Source organism: Setaria italica, chromosome III, assembly GCF_000263155.2.
Source record: "Setaria italica strain Yugu1 chromosome III, Setaria_italica_v2.0, whole genome shotgun sequence".
Taxonomy (NCBI): Eukaryota; Viridiplantae; Streptophyta; class Magnoliopsida; order Poales; family Poaceae; genus Setaria; species Setaria italica.
In genome coordinates, this window is record NC_028452.1 from 38,241,309 (window position 1) to 38,261,744 (window position 20,436).

General features: G+C 43.4%; 2 protein-coding genes across 2 annotated transcripts; both read left to right on the top strand.

Annotated features, from left to right (window-relative positions):
- Positions 1-6,190: 6,190 nt before the first annotated feature.
- LOC101771715 (phosphatidylinositol/phosphatidylcholine transfer protein SFH9) lies at positions 6,191-17,832 on the top strand. Its single transcript, XM_004962561.3, has 14 exons — positions 6,191-6,417; positions 6,555-6,706; positions 11,089-11,188; positions 11,734-12,000; positions 12,083-12,160; positions 12,230-12,331; positions 12,413-12,462; positions 14,496-14,589; positions 14,664-14,732; positions 14,809-14,904; positions 15,966-16,026; positions 16,541-16,914; positions 17,283-17,357; positions 17,482-17,832. The coding sequence occupies exons 2-14, from the start codon at positions 6,588-6,590 to the stop codon at positions 17,515-17,517; spliced, it is 1,521 nt and encodes a 506-aa protein (XP_004962618.1). The 5' UTR covers positions 6,191-6,417; positions 6,555-6,587; the 3' UTR covers positions 17,518-17,832.
- A 339-nt stretch (positions 17,833-18,171) lies between these two features.
- LOC101772118 (serine/threonine-protein kinase BLUS1) lies at positions 18,172-20,436 on the top strand. Its single transcript, XM_004962562.2, has one exon. The coding sequence runs from the start codon at positions 18,468-18,470 to the stop codon at positions 20,160-20,162; it is 1,695 nt and encodes a 564-aa protein (XP_004962619.1). The 5' UTR covers positions 18,172-18,467; the 3' UTR covers positions 20,163-20,436.

The following is a 20,436-nucleotide window of genomic DNA, read 5'->3' on the forward strand; positions in this document are numbered from 1 at the left end:
AGGCCAACTTAAATAGCCAGCTCTAGGAGACACTTCAACCTTAGGTTAACTCTTTTATGCGATGCGAGCATGGAAGCGTAAGCAGGTTGTAGTGTAGTGGTCCACTCAACATGCAAAGTGGGGCGTGAGCCAATTTCATAGACTGCCTGCGTCATTACAAAGATATAATATAACATGGGCATTACAAAGATATAATATAACATGGGGATTGGTTGTCCATGACTTGCCTACCAATTTTACTTGATCCAGCGCAGCACAAAAACAAAAAAAAATGGAGTGTACTAACTTAGCAGAAAAAAATATACCTTGTATTAATTGAATGTGCAAGACGATGGAGTGGAGTGTTGCCTTTTTGTCAAAGTATCAAGGTCACGCTCATTGAGCTACTTCTCATGGTAGTATCTACAAAGAAATCTGATCAATAGACAAACAAAGAATGGGCTAAAACAAAAGGACAAAAAAAAAAGAGTGGAGCAGAGGTTAGCACAAAACAAAAGAATGGACTGTACTAACTTAGCAGAAAAAATTTACCTTGTATTAAGTGAATGTGCAGGACAATGCAGCGGAGAGCTGCTTTTTGTCAAACGAGATCAACTAATATGTAAAAACAACCGAGAAAAACTTTGAATGTTTATCTTCTTTTTTCTTTTCTTACTGTATATCACTTTCTTCACATTCTCTATCATTGTCTCCCACATATCATAAACCAAATGAAGGCAAGGCTTGTCAATGTCGGCCACATTCTCCCACCACCGTGGGAAAATAATTTTATCTCTCACAAATCGTGCTGTCCCTGAGTTGTCATCTTTAAGTCTCCCATGCATCACTAATCACCATGCTATGGAGTGTCCTCTTGACCATCAGAAACCGCTTCAACATAACAACAACCGAGGCAAATCGTGTTTCAGCTAGAGCAAGTAACTTGCTTAACTCATTGAACATCAAGAGCATGATGCATGGTTCATTATATACTTCTTGATCATATTAGCATCCCCAGCTATTAAAGTTATCTAGTGCAACTCAACTCATCAAAGACTGTCTCTTGCTTTCTAGTTTCATGACAGTTTAGCAGCACAGATATTTCTTAACGCAAGATTAGGGGTGTGCAAAACAGGAGTCCAAAAATGGTATCATACTTTCGCTGAACAATGAGGCCGGCTCCTGTCTTTGCAGTTTGGAGAACTGTATGTGATGATTTGTACCACATTTTTGCAATGAAGCTAACTAGGTAGAGGGGCGTACTAAGTTGCGCTCGTCGACGACAACGACTCGGCTGCTACCAATAAAGGAGCAAGCGGTGCAATAGGAACCCTGCGTAGGGGTGGAAACCGTAACAAAAATGTCATTTACCGGGGTACATTTTCGAATCTTCGAATCATTTCAGTATAAGTGATATCGTTTTTGACCATTTACGTATTTAAATTTGAATTGTTAAATTTCTATTATTATCATATATATATTCAGCACTAAATAGTTAAATAGTGAAATTGGCAAAATTCCCGAGTGATCGGCAGTATCTTCTGATCGTTTTTTATCCCTACTCTACCATGCGTGATCCGAACGTGACATCCATTCGATCCACTTGCGGCAACCCAGCCCGAGCAAAAAGGATGGAAAGTAGTCCAAAGAAATGAAATGGGACCGAAAAAATGGAGAGGTACGGACGAACACAGAAGGTCGGCAGGCCCAATTCCAGCGAGAGGACTGATAGACGTTGGCCCAATTCCAGCGCAAGGACAGGCAGACGTCGGCTGACGGACGACAGCGGAGGCGGCAGCACTGCAGCAGCAGACAAGGCCGGTGTCATGGGACACGTGGCTCAACGCAACAGGCAGAAATATGTGAGAGGCTCCTGTGGGCGTGGAAATCTAATCTTCCAGCGATTGTACTGACGAAATTTTACCCATCATGTAAATTTGATTCAACTTAGCAGAGTTGTTGATGCAAACTAATATGTAAATTTATGTTGTAACATTGTTACATTTGAACTTCAACATGTATTCTGATAGACAGCAGAGCAAGCACCGAGCAGCGTTCGATTTTTTCGGGACGGACGGACGACACGTTTGATACGGCAGAGCAAGCACTGAGCAGCGTTCGAATTTTTTTGGGACGGACGGACAACACGTTTGATCGGGCGTCCATTTTGCAGGGAAAAAAAAAGAAATTTGACGCATCAAGAGAACGCACGAGGCGTCGTGGGACAGGTGGCAGACCTCCGTGGCTCCGTTCGTCAACAGTAGCAGGGGCTCCCGTTGGCCTCGAATACTTCCAGCGATATCATATTAGATATTCAACTTAGCACAGATGTTGATGCAACTAATATATAAATTTATGTTGTAACATTATTACATCTGAACTTCAACATGTATTTTTATAGACGGCAAAGCAAGCACCGAGCAGCGTTCGATTTTTTCGGGACGGATGGATGACACGTGTGAATGTGTGATACAGCAGAGCAAGTACCGAGCAGCGTTCGATTTTTTTTGGACGGACGGACGACACGTTTGATCGGGCGTCGGTTTTGTAGGGAAGAAAAAGAAATTTGACACTGCATCAAGAGAATGCTTCGTGGGACAGGTGGCGGGGCTCCCGTTGACCTTGAGTCCTTTCAGCGATATGATATTAGATATGAGTAGGCCTGGTAAAGACTGTAAAAAAATCCAAGGGCCAAACGGACGGGGCCTTACAAGCTCATCAGGCCGAGCCTTAAAAGGCTGCAGATCAGATCGGGTATGCCCTAAAAGGGCTGATCTGTGAACGTGGTTCATAATCGATTCTTAGGTCAATTGCATGGATTGAGCCCGTGGATCGTAGGAAAGGGCTCTTCTCCACTAGTTGCTTTTTCACGGCCTCTCCAGGCTCGTGTGGCGGCGGTGCAAGAACTCCTGATCACGCCGTCCGGTCTCGCCGTCTGATCTCGCCTCTCTGCTGTCGGAGGATCACGCATCTTTCCAGGCTCCGGAGGCTCCGGCCGGGGTGGGTGGGGCCCACGCAGGATCCGGGCGGGCGGCGGCCGGCAGGACAGGCAATCGGCGGGCCACCACGAGGCGCTCACGTGGGGGGCGGCGGGGCCGGCCCCCGGCGGGCTCCAGCACGGCGTGCGGCAAGGCCGATGCGCGGCGGCTAGCAAGAGCATGTGGCCTCCGCAGCGGACGCAGGTGGCGTCGGCATGCAGGAGTTGAAGGCATATGCAGAATCGCTATGCTACGACTGCGACGAGGCAGCGCGGAGCTCATCTTGAAGAAATCCCCGCGTCAACGAATTGTCTCCGGTGAGCGCATCTTCTATTCTTGGAGCCAGTAGCACGTGTTCCTCGAGATTACATCTGAGATTTTTAAAGCACTTGAGATTATCGAGTGCCTTGGTGACTGTTAGTTCATAGTTCATAGTCTCTGACTGTTAGTTCATAGTTTCTAACTGTAGTATAAACTCTGAACATTTGCAGCATATATATGTAGTATACTAGTGTACTCAAGATGCTAAGCTATTGTCTCTTTCATCATTGCCCAGAGATTCATGAAACCAAGAAAGCAGTTCTGTTTTTCTTGCCTGCAGGAATTCGTGTGTGATTGAGTGGCATGTATGTTTATGTAGAATATTGTTTATGCAACAATTGTGATTCCTTTTGTAATCTTTTATTGAAATTGCATTTGTGTCATCTAGGTGATATGGATCTAGGACAAGAAGTTGTGGTTGAGGTCGATATAACTGACCAGTCAAATCGATCATCCAGGAAGAGAGCTTAAGGTTGAGAATTTGTTGATACCGAAGTGGTTGATGGCAAGGAGAAGGCAATATGCACAAGTTTCATTTGTCCTCTGAACCTGGAAAAGGTACAGCTCACTTCAATAGGCACATTGCAATTCATTGTCGTTCCATTCCGCAAGAGGATAGAGACAGATTCATAGCAATATTGAAACCAAAGTCTCTGAATGAGGAAAACGGTATCTTTGATCCAAAAGTATTCCGCATTTTGATTGCCAAATATTGTATCAGTGCAGAGATTGTTTTCCGTAAAGCTGATGATCCTCGTTGGACAAACTTGATAAACTATTATCAGCCATCTTTTAGAGTTGCTGATCGTCAAAGTGTACGCACAGATTGTCTTTTGTTTTATGAAGAGAAGAAGTTGCACAGATTGTATTTCAGTTTAATCAATTTACATAACATTAGCATGTATTTTGGTTGATTGTATTTCAGATTATGATGGCTTAAAGTCCTAGTGATTGTAGTTTTTCTTCTAGTCAAGAAAAGGATCAGCATCCGACATGTCAAATAGTATAGACTGTTGTGGTGAAATTCATTGATGGTCCACTTGAACATTTAGTGCAACATCTTTCTTAGGCCTGCAATATTTATTGTACCAGTTGACAGGATAGATTACCATCTGGAATCTGAAATGTGATATGTATCACCAGAGTTCAAAATCTTAATTTTTGTCTTTGAAGGTGAAGAATCTAAAGGAGGCGAAATGTGCGTGCCAGAAGGAGAAGAGGAAGGCGGAGCGCGCCAGGACAAGCAGGTGGTGGTTCATAGTCAGATGCTGAGAAATTTGCCGCCTCCTATCAGGAAGACGCATGGATGAATTGATCTTCACCGATCCATAGTAGAAGCTATACTACATCTATTTGTTCTTATTTTTTTCCCGTGTAATTTGTTTCAGGCTTTGTGTTTACACTTGCGTTCTTGTTCCATCTGCATTAGTACACCGGTTTGTGTGGATTCGTAGCCCTGTGTAGTTCTACCTTTGTGACAACTGATGATAATCTATAATGTCAAGCATCAATTTCCAAACAATGCGAGAAGATAGAGATACAGAGAAGTCCACGGATACTAATTAGAGCCTCTTTGCTTGCTTGCTCCTTTTGCTTGCTTGTTTGTACTAATTAGAGCCCACGGATCGTTATGCTTCAGTGCATATTCTATTGGCCCGTGGGCAAATATAAGATTATGGTTAGATCAGTGTGCTGTTTCTTAAAGAATCGAATTAGATCAAGCACTAGTAATATATTTTGATTAGAGGGCTGAAGCAGGATCGGGCCGGATTTCCATCCATTACCAGCCGTAGATATGAGTGGCCTTCTCTATACCTGAATGCATCAGCCCACCCATTAGAAATTTACAACAGATGGTAGCTCCCATTTCAGGCCTAATATTCTTTCAAGCGGGCCAGCAAGCCCTCAACCAGTCACATGTACCATTTCTTAAGCAAGTTTGTTGCCTGCGTAAGTGGTGGGCCTGTGAGGCCGTTTCCTTGTGTCTGGGCCGTATCTAAACTGGGCCAGCCATGTCCAGTACGCTGTACGCGTTTCCACGCCGTATCCGCATCCGGAACTTTTTTATTTTATATGTTTTTTTTTGATGTTGCAGAAACATTGCAAAACTAGGCTATTGTCACCGACCCAGCCGGCGGAAGGGCCGTACCGCCGGCCCAGGCGGCGGTTGGGCTGGCGGAATGACCGCCGGCTGGGCCGGCGACAAGGGGTACACCCCTCCGCACCACACTTTCAAAAAATTATAACTAATTCATATCAACTTAGATGGAGATAAACTTTATATAAAACTTGTAGGTCTCATCGAGATCTATAACTTTGTAGTTAAATTTTTTTTATTTAATGACATATTGGTGCTCAAATAATCAACACAAGTTTCAGATCCAAAATCAATTTTTAGATCTGAAACTTGTGTCGATTATTTCAGTAATTAAATGGCTTCAAAAGAAAACATTTTGAACTACAAAGTGTAAATCTCATCGAGGGCTATAATTTTTATATAAAACTTATTTCTATCTGAGTTCATATGAATTAATTATCATTTTTTGAAAGTGTGCTGCCCAACTTCAGATCTAAAAATTGAATTTTAGATCTGAAACTTGTATCGATTATTTGAGCACTAATATGACATTAAATGAAAAAAATTAACTACAAAGTTGTAGATCTCGTCGAGATCTACAAGTTTCATGTAAAGTTTATCTCCATCCAAGTTGATATGAATTAGTTATAATTTTTTGAAAGTATGGTGCGGAGGGGTGTACCCCGCCCGACGGCTGGCTAAGCCGGCGGTAAAGCCCTTCCGCCGGCCCGGCGACAATAACCTAATTTTACAATTTTTTCATCCAACTATATATTTATGTAAAATCGAATATATATATATATAAATAAAAAAAATTCCCGCATCCGTTTGACCGTTATGTTCTTTCTTTCCGAAAGTTCGCGGCTTTCTCCGACCTGGCCGGCCGCCCTCCTCTCCCCGTCCAGCCTTTTTTTGGCATCCGACTAGTCATCCCCTACCCCCAATGCAATCTGGACGCGTCTCTCCTTCCGAATCCATCCAGAGGCCACACCCGCCGGCCGCCGCGGCACCGACCACGAAAGGGAGGACCCATCCCCCCCTCCCGACTCTTTCTTCACCCGCGTATGTGCGCTTCCCAATATTTCTCTTCCTTTATGATTCTTCTTCTTCTTCTTTTTCTCAAGAGCGTTCTTCCCAAGATTCCGCTCTAACCTCTCGGATTATTCGTGTAACATCTCTGCTGGCGGATTCGTGCGCAGAAGAAAGAGTTGGAGAGGGGAGGGCAGGCCGGGATGGAGGAGGGGGGAGGCGCGGCGGCGGAGGAGGCCAGGGCCGTGGAGGAGTTCCGGCAGGCGTTGGCCGCGCGCGATCTGCTGCCGCCCAAGTTTGATGACGAATACACTATGAGGAGGTATGCGGTTGCCATGTCATATCTGCTTGTTTCTTGTTATTCTCTCGGAGTTTGGTTCAGAAAATGCAGAGTATGGAGGGATATGTGTGTGGCTTGTGTTTGTTACGGATTTGGCCACCGGTCACTTTTGTGGCGGCCATTCATTCTCTGGAAGGTTCTTGATAAGTTTTCTCTGATATGTTGATCTTATGTTTTTTACTGGGAATTAATTTTGAAAGAAATTAATCGGGACTAACTAACCTCTTTGTAAATCTAATTAATTCACTGATAACCTTACGCTTCTCTCTGATCTGAGATGTTTAACACTTTCATCTGTTCATAAAAGAAAAGGCATGCCACGTTCATTTTTTTTCAAAATAAGAAATGGACCAGGAGATGTACCAAGTTAGTTGCTAATTAATTTTACAAAAACAAACTAATAAATCGCTTTCAATGGGTGTGCGTGCTTGTCAGCTGCTCTGTGGTCTCTCCTTACACTGTCCTTTTCATGCTTATAATCAACTGGCTGGAGAGATGAGATTTGTTTCTCGAGGAATGAAACACTTGGTCGGGTAAATAAGCACACATCTTTTAACTATTTTTTTTTGCGAGGACATCTTTTAACTTCTTTTAACTAATTAAAAACTGTTGTTACCAGTTATATGTCATATCAAGCATTTTCTATTGGTATTATTTACCAAAACTTTGGCGTTATTAGTGGGATCTGAATTTATGTTTTAGCCACCAAAATTGCGTCACCAGAATTTGGGACATACTTCGTCTTGCACTCTTGCAAAAATTTGTTCGCAGGGGATGGGCCAATTTTTATCAGGAACGAAACGTACCATAAGGTTTTAAGCCAGATGTATCTGTCCTGATTCCTTGATAGAAAGGAATTTACAGAATTACCTTGGTAGAAAGGAATTTATGGAATTATGTAAAACCATTCAAAATTACTAGTGGAATTTCCTCAAATAAAAGTTACAAGCGAAAGGAACTATATTGCAATTAGACTTGGTCAAAATGAATTGTTTTGGTACTTGTGCTGTATCATACTCATGCTTAATGTCCAGCAGTGGTACTGTAGCAGGTGTTGTTTGACACCACATCATTACTTGGAAATTAGACATGAGTATATCTACTTTTAGTTCCGTTTGATTCTTGTGGCCTGGAGATGAGTCTCCATGCAAGAGAAGCAAGGGTAAGACTGTCTAGATATTGCCTTCCCCGGACCCTACCTTCTGCGGGAGCTTACACTACTAAAGTTTTCAATAAAATTCTCTCACCTCAATTGGATTTCTTCTGCATGGCAGTTTCCCTATATTTACCAAGATGTATATCATACTGTCTTTAATTAATAATTCACTACATTTAAACTGTTTGTATCATTTTCCTGCTACAATCTGGAATAAACCACATGCCAACACCTAAAAATATATCAAAGCTCCTAAAAAAGCAAAGTTCACAGCAGACATATGTTACTAGGCATACAGGTATGGCTATCACCAGATGCAGTTTTTAAAAACAGGAATATGTTGTTAGAGGAAAGTATATGTATTATAAAAATTGTAGAAAGAATGCAGAGAATAGGCATTGAGAACTCAGTTATCTTGATGAAATTATATTCCTTGCCTCCTAGTCCTACCAAATAGCAATTGTCTGTGTTTCCTAATCATCTAAATCAGCGACTGCAACTTTAATTTGATTTTGCTGAAGGATAGGTGAATTAATACTCTGGCGCATTAGTGACATGGTTTTGGCCCACCTGGCTCATGTTCGGTGTACCGGAATTAGTACCACGTTGTTCGAAATAGGTGCAGGGTAGCTTTGTGTTCCAAACATAGTACCTCCAGGTTAAACTTTTTACATGAAGCGATGATGGATGTGTAAGAGAAGAGCTATGCATATTTGGGGTCATCCCATGTGGGAGCTGCCGAGCTGGGTTGTAAGCAGATTTTGGATGTGGCACACCCTGATCGCACACTTAAGATTTTTAAAGCAATGTCTTTTATTTGATATAGCTGTTGCAGTATACTTGCACCTGAACTGCACGCTTCCTCCAGTACCTGTTCCAGAACTACCTCATGATTCCATATGATATCCTAGTGCCTAGATCATTTCCTGGCGCCTTCTAGAGCAGAAAAAGTTGCAGTTTAACCAAGGAGGTTGGATAAATAAGAGGCTATGGATGAAGGCACAGACATGGTGTGCAAGGGAGAAGAGCAACTGGGAGGGTGACTGTGGAGCAATAGGTGTTAGTGCTTAGCAAGGAGGAATCCTACAGCTACTGTCTGTGCATATCAGGAATTTCAGAGCTCCACATATTCTGTGCTTAGGCATAAAAGATGAGTAAATTTGTGTCTTGGTGGAGAGTTTGCATACCAAAAGACTGACCCAAGTAGACCTTGGTCAGGATTACAGATACGGGTTCATCCCAATGCTTGAGCATTGTTTTCTATGCCACATTAGCTCTAGTTGGAAATGTCCAAAACACTGAATTATGGTCTGATCGTTAGTTACATGGTCGTACTCTGTCTGAATTGGCTCCTGATTTAATGGCCTTGGTCCCTAAAAGAGGGATCAGTCAGAGGACTATCGCTCAAGGCCGACATAATCATCAATGGTTTTCAGACATCCAAGGTGCCCTATCTGTTCAGGCCATTGAAGAATATCTGATGATTTGGGATTTGGTAGAAGATATAGTATTACAACATGATGTGCAGGACCAACACAATTGGAAATTTTCTAGCTCGGGATCATATTCTTTCAAATCTGCATACAAGGCTTTCTTTGTGGGCACCATTTAATTTTCTCCATGGAAAAGAATATGGAAATCCTGGGCACCGTGCATGCCAAATTTTCCCTGTGGTTGGCTCAACTGAATCGTTGCTGGCTGATTGGCTGTCCAAGTGAGGCCTTCCTCACCCTTCTTGCTGGCATCTTTATGATCAAATGGACGAGATTATGCAGTACCTTCCAGCAAGTCTCTTGTGTGTTCTCATGGCAAGTCTGGTTTTTCATACTCCAGCAAGTGAGGATTAAATTCTTGGCAGTTGGCACCCCTTCCTGATGCTAGCAGTTTTTGAGGATGGTGGAGCCAATCCCTCAAATAGGTGGACAAGCAAACTAGAAAAGGGCCTAGATTCTCTCTGGTTATCCTTGTTGCTTGGTAGATTTGGAAACACCGCAATGATGGAACCCTCAATGCAGCATTCCCCTGATGTAAATAGAGTTGTTAGGGCTATCTGGAGGAAGGTGTTTTGTGGTGTGCTGCTGGTTCAATGCACCTCCTGGAGTTGGCCTCGGCTGTGCTCAAGGCTCTTGGATTGGTTTAGGATAGGTTGTTATTTCTTAAGTCAGTGGCGCACATGTACTGATCTCCTGTGAGATGTGGTGCGGTGCGGTGCGGTGTGATGTTGTGCTGGGTACTTGGGTTTGTACTTATGTACTTTTTTCTTCTTTAATAGAATGATACTCACTCTCCTGTGTATTCAAGGGGGAAAAAATGAACTAACTAAATCTACTGTCTAGTAGAGAAGAACATGCAACATTGAAGCGCAAAATGAGTAAATGCACCTAGGAGGAAGAGATCACTGGGTGGGGAGCTAGGAAACAGAAACCAAGAACGTCTGCCACAATGGTGAGCGGCAAGCTGACCTCCAAGTAGCAGCAGGCCACTGGTAAATGACCAAGATTAGGAGTTGGAAACTGATGGGTGTCTGTGCATGCTCCTCTGCTAGATGCAGCTATCGTTGCTAGGCTTGACCAGGAGGACTAGTATATGTAGTTTCTATTGGGATGTTGAGATTTGGATTTGGAATGGGGTTTCAGTTGGATTTGAGACTTTCTTGGGCATCAAAAGGAGTAGTGCTGGGTCTGGGCATATCACAGAGTATCATAATGTATCGAGAGTTTTCTTTTTTCCCAGCTGAATTTATCCGATTTCCTCTGAGACAGTATCTTATTCTCTTTTTGTATCCATTATCTCGCTCAGGGTAATGGCAACTGGGTTATGAGGCCCTCATAGCCAAAGTATATAACAAGCTTGACAACTGGACCAAACGAGGTAGATTGATAAAAGCACAAAAGTTACCCAAAAAGGACTCTAGTAATACTACCATGCATGAAAATGCAACAAGCCTTTGCAATCTGCATTTCACCTTTTGAAGCTAAACAAGGTTGCAATGATGCTAACCGCAAACCCTGGTCATTGTCCTTCAGGGATTCTGGCCAAATGTTCCTGTGCAGAAAGTTGTGTTTACTTGATAATATTAAAAGATGACACCAACTGTATAATAATTTTGTTCCTTAGATATAGTTCTATTTATAATATTATGTTTCTGACCTTCCTCAAGTCTATATCAGTATAGTTTTTTTTACTCACCTGGCTTATGCTATTTCAGATTTCTAAAGGCAAGGGGATTTGATATTGACAAGACAATAGATATGTGGTCGGATATGCTAAAATGGAGGAAAGAATTTGGTGCAGATTCTATCCTGACAGTAAGTTTTGTTTTCTAAGCGTATTGATGTGTATATACATTGTAGCTATCTAGCCTAAAGGTTCAATCAAAGGAAACGTCCAAAACAAATTGCTAGTTGTAATTATACCTCAATCAAATTGCTCCTGTTAGATATTCTCTCATACAGTAGGTTTGTCGTCTACAACATGTTATATCAATGTATGTCACAATCATTTCGCACAGAATAAGTGAAAGGGCAGTGAAGCATGCGATGTTTCTACAGAAAGTTGAGTTTTGAATTCCAGTTTTCCAGTCAGATCGATCATTGCTGATCTCATGAAGACACAAATTTTACATGTATGAAATCCATGGTTAAAATGGCTGATGTTATGTTGTTCTCACAATAAAAGGCCCCTTGCTGAGGTAACTGCTTCCTGAGCAAGCAGCCAGCTTTTGGGGCATTTTTTTGACCATTAAGGAATGCCTTGGTGCCTTCCTTTATTGCAATATATTTATGACTATTCTAATTAACTTCATCACATATTAATGTGAAGATTGTGTGATAACAGTGAAGAGATATTTCAGGATTTTGTATTTGAGGAACTAGAAGATGTTCTTCTTTATTATCCACATGGCTTCCATGGAGTGGATAGAGATGGTAGACCTATTTACATTGAGATACTTGGGAAGGTCGACCCAACTAAGCTCTTGAATGCGACAACAGTGGAGAGATTCTTAAAGTATCATGTTCAGTCACTTGAGAGGCTCTTTGCTGAGAAGTATCCAGCATGTTCTGTAGCATCAAAGAAGCATGTTGATACAATAACAACAATACTTGATGTGAAAGGAGTGGTAAGTTGTTGGTTATTTTGATGATACTACAGAAGTACAGATACCATTTTCAGTTTCTTGGTGATGACATCTGATAATGCAGAACTGGATGAAAGTCAGCAAATTGGCCCGTGAGGTTGTACTTCATATAAATAAAATAGATGGTGATAATTATCCTGAGGTAATTTAATACCTATCTGTTTCAACATACAAATTTTCTGTTATTCATCTAATAAGTGTGCTTGTGCAGATTTTGCATAGGATGTTCATTGTTAATGCTGGCAGTGGTTTCAGATTATTGTGGGGTGCTTTGAGAGGTTTAATTGATCCAAATACAGCTGACAAGATAGAGGTTAGATAGAAAAGGAACTTGCAAGAATGCTTGCAAATCTAGGTTATGGAATTCTTAATACTTTGATTCCATAATTTGCAGGTGTTGGGAGAAACATACCAATACAGACTGCTTGAACAAATTGATAAGAGGTTTGCTGCCTTTCTTTCTGATGTATATCTTCTCTGTTTCCCTTCTATAGTATTTTGTGTTTGCAAGTCCACTTACTCCATTCCAGAGTAGCCCATTCTGTTCGTGTCACTACAAACATGAAAAACAATTGAGAAGAAGCCTTGACACGACCATTAAGTCAAGTATCTATTAGGGGTAGCTTCAACTTAATATATGTGTCCTGGTTTTCTGAATTTGAAAGGCAAACAAAGGATCTTTTGTGCTTTGGCAAAAGTTGAATAGGTGGGAGTTCCATGGTGCTAAGCCTCTAACGTTATATTCGCCTATTGGAGTAGTTGGAGCTAGACTGAAAAAAAGATCTAAAACATAAGATTCTTGTAGTGTTTATGTTTTTTAGGAAACTTGGCTACAGGACACTGCTGAAGTATAATATTTGCTCTCACACATTGGATAATCGATATTTAGTCACAGTTGTTCTAAAACTATCTCCATTTGCTAGAATACACAAATTGATTACAGTAAAGTTGTCTTGAAATCCATGAGAGTAGCGATATGGGATGTCTAGTTTGTTGATAAAGTATTGAAGAAATATGATAAACTTCTCTTTCATATGCTCACTCTCCTAAAAACGCTCTTGTTCCTGTCTCTCTTTTCTTGACTTGACCACTGCCTTTGTCAACTGCCACGTATAGTTTTTCATTTGACAAACTTCACCAATGCCTCTCTCTCTTTTTTGGTTTTACATGGTTGCCAATTGCCCTGTTCATGGTTTGGTGCCAAACTGGTCAAACCGCAAAACCAACCAATCGAAATCGAATATGCGGTTTCTGTACAGGTTTGCCTGGTTTGTGATTTGAACCAGAAAACTGGTTGTGCGATGATGACGTGTCCTTGGCAGTGCACCCCAGCGCCGGTCTGCAGATGGCCAGATGTTCCGGCACATACCCAACACAGTCTACTCCAGCACCTCTCTCTTGCAGTGCCGTCGAACTGCGGTACTATTGCTAGTTGCAGTCACAGTGCTGCAGCTACACGAGGGGCAATGAAGGGCTTGACGGCCTGCAAGTTCAAATTGGTTAGCAGCAGCAGGCCGTGCATGAACAAGAGGAAAGATGTGTGCTGCTCAGCTCATCATTAATTGCCTGTGCTAGCAGAGCGAAGCTATCAAAAGTTTCAACCCAGTGAAACCTCTAACCCAAATCGTCAAAACCAGCTAATGATGGGTTGATTTGGTTTTGCAGCTAAACCTGGCCTAAAACCATGGATGAACAGGGACTGTTGCCATTATTGAGCTCTATGAGCGACATCTGTCACTTAGGGTGGCAGTCGCATTGAAGTAGGTGGGGCAAATATATAGGACCTACCCTGGGAAATTCGCGACGTCGTTTATTTACAAATAAGGCAACATTTGTTACCACTAATGGTTATGCTATAATGTTTACTGGAATTTAGCCACATGTTTCTGTGGTAATATTTTTCTACTTTTTAATTATATGGTATTGTCAACAAATGTATAAATGTTGATGTTGAGCATCTTAATTATTTAACTAAGAACCTCAGTGAAGGACAAATCTACATGTCTTTGCAGTTTTGTTCTTTCTGAGGAAGAGGTAGGATATATGTATTGCGCATATGTGGCCCAAGGCCCACATGAGCCCAATAGGTCCAGACAGGGGGCAGCATTTGGCCGTTACTTGGCCGTTTAGTAGATTAGGATATTCCCTCTGAGATTATTCCAGATTGCATTAGGTTATTTAGGCATCAATTTAACCTATTAGAGGTAGTTATCAATAAAGGGAAAACAGGAGTGGAGTAAAACCCTAACTCTCCGCCAGCCTGGCTGACCGCTGCCCCTTCCTCCCTCCCTCCATTTTGTTAATCTAATGCTGGAACCAATGGAAGGGCGATATGTGATGGCCTGACATTTTTTTTTCATCCCTCTCTTAGCTCTAGGTTTTAGTATATATACTGATTATTTTGATAATTTCACAATGGCACAGTTTTTTTTATGGAACGAGGTCGTTAGTCCACATTTTTTTTGTTCAAAATGCAGTCAACTGCCGCATTTTCTCGGTGGCTCCTGCTCTTGCTCGGGTGAGGGAGGCTGTCTTAGGTCAAACAAAGGACCCTGGAATCAGATGATGACTGTATGATTATCTGAACATGTTTTATTGATAATATGACATTGTATGATACAAGTCATAATTGAACTTCTTTTTAGTCAGATGATCTTTCAGAATCAACACTAATGGAAACTGGGCATCTCTCCAATGAGAATTTGGCTTGTCAGGTTATGTAGCTTCTGCATGTTATTGCAATGATGCTAAATCATAACTACTAATTATCATTATGTTTTGTGTCTGCAGGACATGGAGCCAGATGTGCAAATGAAGTTGGAGAATTCCCACTCATCTGGTTCATCCAGCATTCCACTCAAGATGCTATCTTCCCCTAATACCCCTGTTAGTATTATGATCCAAATCCCCCATTTCATTCTGTAATCCACTCCAATGCACATACACAATAATACTCATGTGCACACACAAAGGGTCAGCTTGGTTCTTAGGCAAGCTTTGCCTTGCCTTGCCAGCGAGAGCAAGACTTGCCTTGCCGGCCTAGGAGAGCTTGATTGGCTCTCTTGTGATAGCAAGGAATTTCCTTGCCAGCACAAGCCCCAAGACAAGCTTGCCTATCAACCAAACCTTTAAATCCTTGCTGAGCAAGGCCAGGCAAGGAGTAGCAAGGGTACCAAGCTGCTGTTAAAGTTACCTTTTGTCTTATTGTTATTGAGTAGGCAACTAGGCATCCTGTAGTTGAATGTCCCTAAATGAACACCGAATGTGTTACTTGAACGTGAGAATAACACATTTATGCCCCCAGAATTATGCTACCTCTAATACAAATTAGCATGCTGCTTTGAGAACATTAACTAAGTAACAAGAAAATGACCTTGCTACCTTTCAATTATAACACATACATAAGCCAGTTTGTTATTTGTTATGCTGAACATGTCTTGGGTTTGTGCATCCTTCTCAGTAACATATAGACACTCAGAAATTTTAAGTACAATTTTGCAAAACTACAGCTAGATTTGCTAAATTGTAGATTTAAAAGGTTGTATCCAACTAGAGATATAATTTGTCAGTATATCACAAAACAACTCAATAGTATGAAACTGTATCGGAAAACTACATATTTACGGTGTCAATGTATCACAAAACAACAGATTTTACGAGCTAGTTTGGCAATAACAGTGAATATGAGGCATATGCAAAAGAAAAAAACCTAAAAGTGTAAGGAGATGTTTAAAATAGTTACGCTGTTTCGAACGTAAATTTATATCTGCATTAATATGGGCCCAGTGAATATTGTATGTTAAGTAATCAAATTAAACATATTAATTACATAAAAATGTAGAAACTGAAAGTTCTTCATGTTTATTTTTGAATTCCCAGATATTTGTTTCTTTACTACATATTATAACCATTAACATATAACTGTCACCTTATTATGCACTCCCCAGGTCACTAGGAAGGAAGATATGGTCAGTCCCAAGCTAACTACAGTTGGCTCAACAGTGGCACGTATGTTTGGAGATTGCTCAAATCTGTGATTTACATATAATTGATGTTTTATTTAGTATTTATAGCTGATGTATGGATGCATTTTGTATCTTTTGCTTCTGGAGGTAGTGCTTGATTATTTTCTTAATACTGCAATAGCCTTTTGTTTCCCTTGCATTGCCTTTTCACATTTGGTGTGGTTGAGGAGATATATGTCATCTTCATTTGTTTACTTGTGTGATAGCAAATATTATTAGTTGTGATAAGGAACCTTCTGAGTACCACTGCAAACGTTTTTTTTTTCTTGTCTCAGTTTATTAAGATGTTTGTTTGGTTTGTAAATGTTGATAGGTAGAAGCATGCATTTGATTATACTTTTTATTAACTATTAGCAGCTTACTGTGTTGATGATGGCAGTAGCAGCAGCACTAGTCTTCTTCATTTTTTTTTCTTTACTTCTCTTTTTATTGATATCATTGTTGTTGTTGTTTCTTCTCCTTTTGGAGACCACATCTGATTATACTATCCTTTGCAGGTTTTCAGTTGTGCCATTCTGTTTGGAATCTCCAATTGCTGAAGTTGCTTGTAGAAGTGATTAAAGTTGTCATTGTATTTCTATGGAGTCTCCTTTCAGTGGCTCAACTGTTCTCGGCTCTAAGGAGGGTAGTCTCCCACTGCATTAACATGAGTTCCACTGCCGAACATGTACATATGCCAGGTATGAAGTCAGGTGGACCCACTGACAAAGATTGCACGGCCCCATGCTTAGAGAGACTAAAAAGGCTAGAAAACATGGTAATGGAGCTGAACCAGCGATCTCCAAGAATTCCTCCAGAAAAGGAAGACCTGATAGAGGAGTCAATGAGGCGGATTAGATCCATTGAGTGTGATATAAAGAAGACTCAACGCGTAAGTAACTTTAGGACGTTTAACCATCGGTCTCTATCTTGTTTACTTAGCTTTAGTTTAATTTCCCTGCTTTCTTTGAGTTTGGTCAATCACACTCATATATCCTTTGAGTATTTGTTTCAAATTCATTTGCAACCAGCCTGAAACGTCCTGTACTAGACTCTTGGGAGCACACAATGCATTTCACAAAAGATATATATGGATTGGCATTCCCTGTGGGAAAATGGTGATCCGGCGTGCAAGTCACGAATTCCATTTGAGGGATCACTAGTAGGGAATAAATTGCCACCGAAATAGAACTTTGGGTCTATCTAAAGAAATTGATTTTCTATCTTGTGACTCCTATTGTACATTTTTTCTATTTGTAGGCATTGAACAGGACATCGTTGAAGCAACAAAAGCTGGAACAGAGAGTGGAAAATTGGAAAGAATCCATGTTAACAGTAAGTTTTCTTTTTCTTTTGCAAGGGACTGTTGATTTCTCAACTTCACTGATTTTGTGCTGTTGTTATCTTATGTCCCACACCTGTTACTTCATTATGGTTAAATTTTACTTGCTATGTGCAGAACTCATGTCGGTTCAGTTACTGCAACGCCCTTTAGCTCGAAACCTCCATTTCTTCTATGAGAGTGCCAACAGTTTGTTGCATGGTAAATTGTGCATATATGAAAAAAAAATAGTGTGACATAGGATTTAAGGTATAGGCTACAGCTGTATATAATGCGTGCATGTGATGCTAACGTTTACGGATGGAATGGCTACGATGTAAACATTCACTTTTACCAACATCACAAATCCATTCAATCAATAGTCATGGACGATGTAAATGTAAAAGATTGGTTGATGGGTTTTCTTTTTCTTTACATCCAAACTGTCTGTATCACAGCCATTGCATCCGACTGTGTTATTGTTCAGTCAGAAGTTGGCTCGGCTCATTTTTTTTCTTTTTCAACACAAAATGATGATCTGGATTTAAAACCATCTGGGCACTGGATTTATATGTCGAATAGGTGATTTTGCTGAAATGAAAAACTTGGCAGCGGGGATTAAATTTACAGACATTGGATGTTTCACGTATATGTATATACAATCGTGCACGTCCATGCTAGCTGTAGCTAAATCCATACTTCCAAAATTAGATCCAACATATATGATCCAGAACGGGCTGGGGTGATCATATCCTTGGTTGGCTTGATGTGATGTGATCTTCAAACCAGGCACCTCCATCAGTTGATGGTGATCATCGGTGCCCCGGTGACACCAACCTCCATCCAAAATGAGCCCTGAATGGCTTGCTTCACGAGAAACCCTGCTCCCCGTCCGACAACAACGCCCAACGCTCCGGCCACCCTCGCTTTTTCATCTCTTTCCTCCTCCCTTCACATGCAGCACATTAGACCGCCACCACATTAGCTCTCACCTGAAGCATTATCACCAACGGCGTTCATGAGATCAAAGCTCATATCGATCGAATCATCCAACCATCTCGCGCGCTTTATTTCCCGCCATATATTATCGTCGTCTCCCAGTTTAATTTGTGTGTGCGAGATCGATGCTCCAGCTGATCTCTCTGCTCCGGCCACCATCAGCCATGGCGGGCGGCGACGGCGATGCTAGTGGCGGCGGCGAGGTGAGGTACCCGCTGGAGGCGGAGTCGTACCGGCTCCTGTGCAAGATCGGGAGCGGCGTGAGCGCGGTGGTGTACAAGGCGGTGTGCCTGCCGCTGGGCTCGTCGTCGCCGGCGGTGGTGGCCATCAAGGCGATCGACCTGGAGCGCTCCCGCGCCAACCTGGACGACGTGTGGCGGGAGGCCAAGGCCATGGCGCTCCTCTCCCACCGCAACGTGCTCCGGGCCCACTGCTCCTTCACCGTCGGCAGCCACCTGTGGGTGGTCATGCCCTTCATGGGCGCCGGCTCCCTCCACTCCATTCTCTCCCACGGCTTCCCCAACGGCCTCCCGGAGCCCTGCGTCGCCGTCGTGCTGAGGGACACGCTCCGCGCGCTCTGCTACCTCCACGGGCAGGGCCGCATCCACCGCGACATCAAGGCCGGCAACATCCTCCTCGACTCCGACGGATCCGTCAAGCTCGCCGACTTCGGCGTCTCGGCGTCCATCTACGAGACGCCGTCATCCTTCTCCGGGCCCGCCGTCCACGCGCCGCCGCTGTCGGCGGCGGCGTCGCTCGGCTCGTCGTCGTCCTGCTGCTTCAACGACCTCGCCGGGACGCCGTACTGGATGGCGCCGGAGGTCATCCACTCCCACGTCGGCTACGGCATCAAGGCCGACATCTGGTCGTTCGGCATCACGGCGCTCGAGCTCGCCCACGGCCGGCCGCCGCTCTCCCACCTGCCGCCGTCCAAGTCCATGCTGCTGCGGATCACCAGCCGCGTCCGCCTCGAGGACGCCGCCGAGACCTGCTCATCGGCCAAGAGGAAGAAGTTCTCCAAGGCGTTCAGGGACATGGTGTCCTCCTGCCTCCGCCAGGAGCCGGCCGGGAGGCCGTCGGTGGAGAAGCTCCTCCGCCACCCCTTCTTCAAGGGCTGCCGCTCCAACGACTACCTCGTCCGCAACGTCCTCGCCGCCGTCCCGAGCATCGAGGAGAGGTGCAAGGGGGACACCAACCTCTGCGGCTGCGCCAGGGGCGCGCGCTGCGTGTCTCCATGCCGGCACGCCGCCGCCGCCGGCGTCGCCGCCAAGAACCGGCGGATCAGCGGTTGGAACTTCAACGAGGAGAACCTGGAGTTCGATCCGGCCGAGGGGGCGGCGGCGGAGAAGAAGAGGTGCGGCCTTCCGTTCCATGATGAGGAGGAAGATGACCGGGAGCTAGAGAGCAACTCCGCCGGAGACGACAACGACGACGATAGCCGGACGGCGGCGACGCAGGGGAGTTGTCACGGCGAGAGGGATCAGGCGGTAGGGTTTAAGGAGGTGGTGGTTCCGCAGCTGATGACCATCTTGGAGAGCCTGAAGTTGGAGAGGAGCATGGTGATGCACGCGTTGGGAAGCGGCGGCTGCCACGTCGCCGCCGACGGCGATGGCTGCGGCGGCATGGCGGCTGCCCCAGGGGAGGAGAGGGAAGAGATGCTGCTTGGGTACGTGCGGCAGCTGGAGCACAGGGTGGAGGAGCTGAGCAAAGAGGTGGAGGAGGAGATGGCCAGGAACGCCCGGTTGGAGAAGCAGCTGCGACTGCGAGAGAGGGTGCATGACCACAAGACAAATTCGTCCCAGGCATCAGAGAGCAACTGAGATCATTCAGCGTGTTCATATCGTGGAGAGCAAGCGTCGTCGGATGATGTCTGCTGTACTGCTATATTGAATCGTCGTCATCAGTTATGTTGTCACTGTCCGTCGCACTGTTATTCATAGGGCCTATATATATTAGTTGTAATTGGTTGAACCCTATTTAATAATGCGTTAGCAGAGTATACGTGGCAACTTAATTGCTAAATTCCAGTGTATCTGTTCCTCAGTTCCTAACATAGATCTTATTAGATCTTATTAAACCTCCTCCAACAGTTAA

Bases quoted from the DNA above. Each gene is read 5' to 3' on its own strand.
- LOC101771715 (XM_004962561.3), top strand. From the start codon at position 6,588: ATGGAGGAGGGGGGAGGCGCGGCGGCGGAGGAGGCCAGGGCCGTGGAG. The intron at 6,707-11,088 runs GTATGCGGTTGC...ATGCTATTTCAG, and splicing joins GACGAATACACTATGAGGAG to ATTTCTAAAGGCAAGGGGAT. The intron at 16,915-17,282 runs GTAAGTAACTTT...TTCTATTTGTAG, and splicing joins ATATAAAGAAGACTCAACGC to GCATTGAACAGGACATCGTT.
- LOC101772118 (XM_004962562.2), top strand. From the start codon at position 18,468: ATGCTCCAGCTGATCTCTCTGCTCCGGCCACCATCAGCCATGGCGGGC.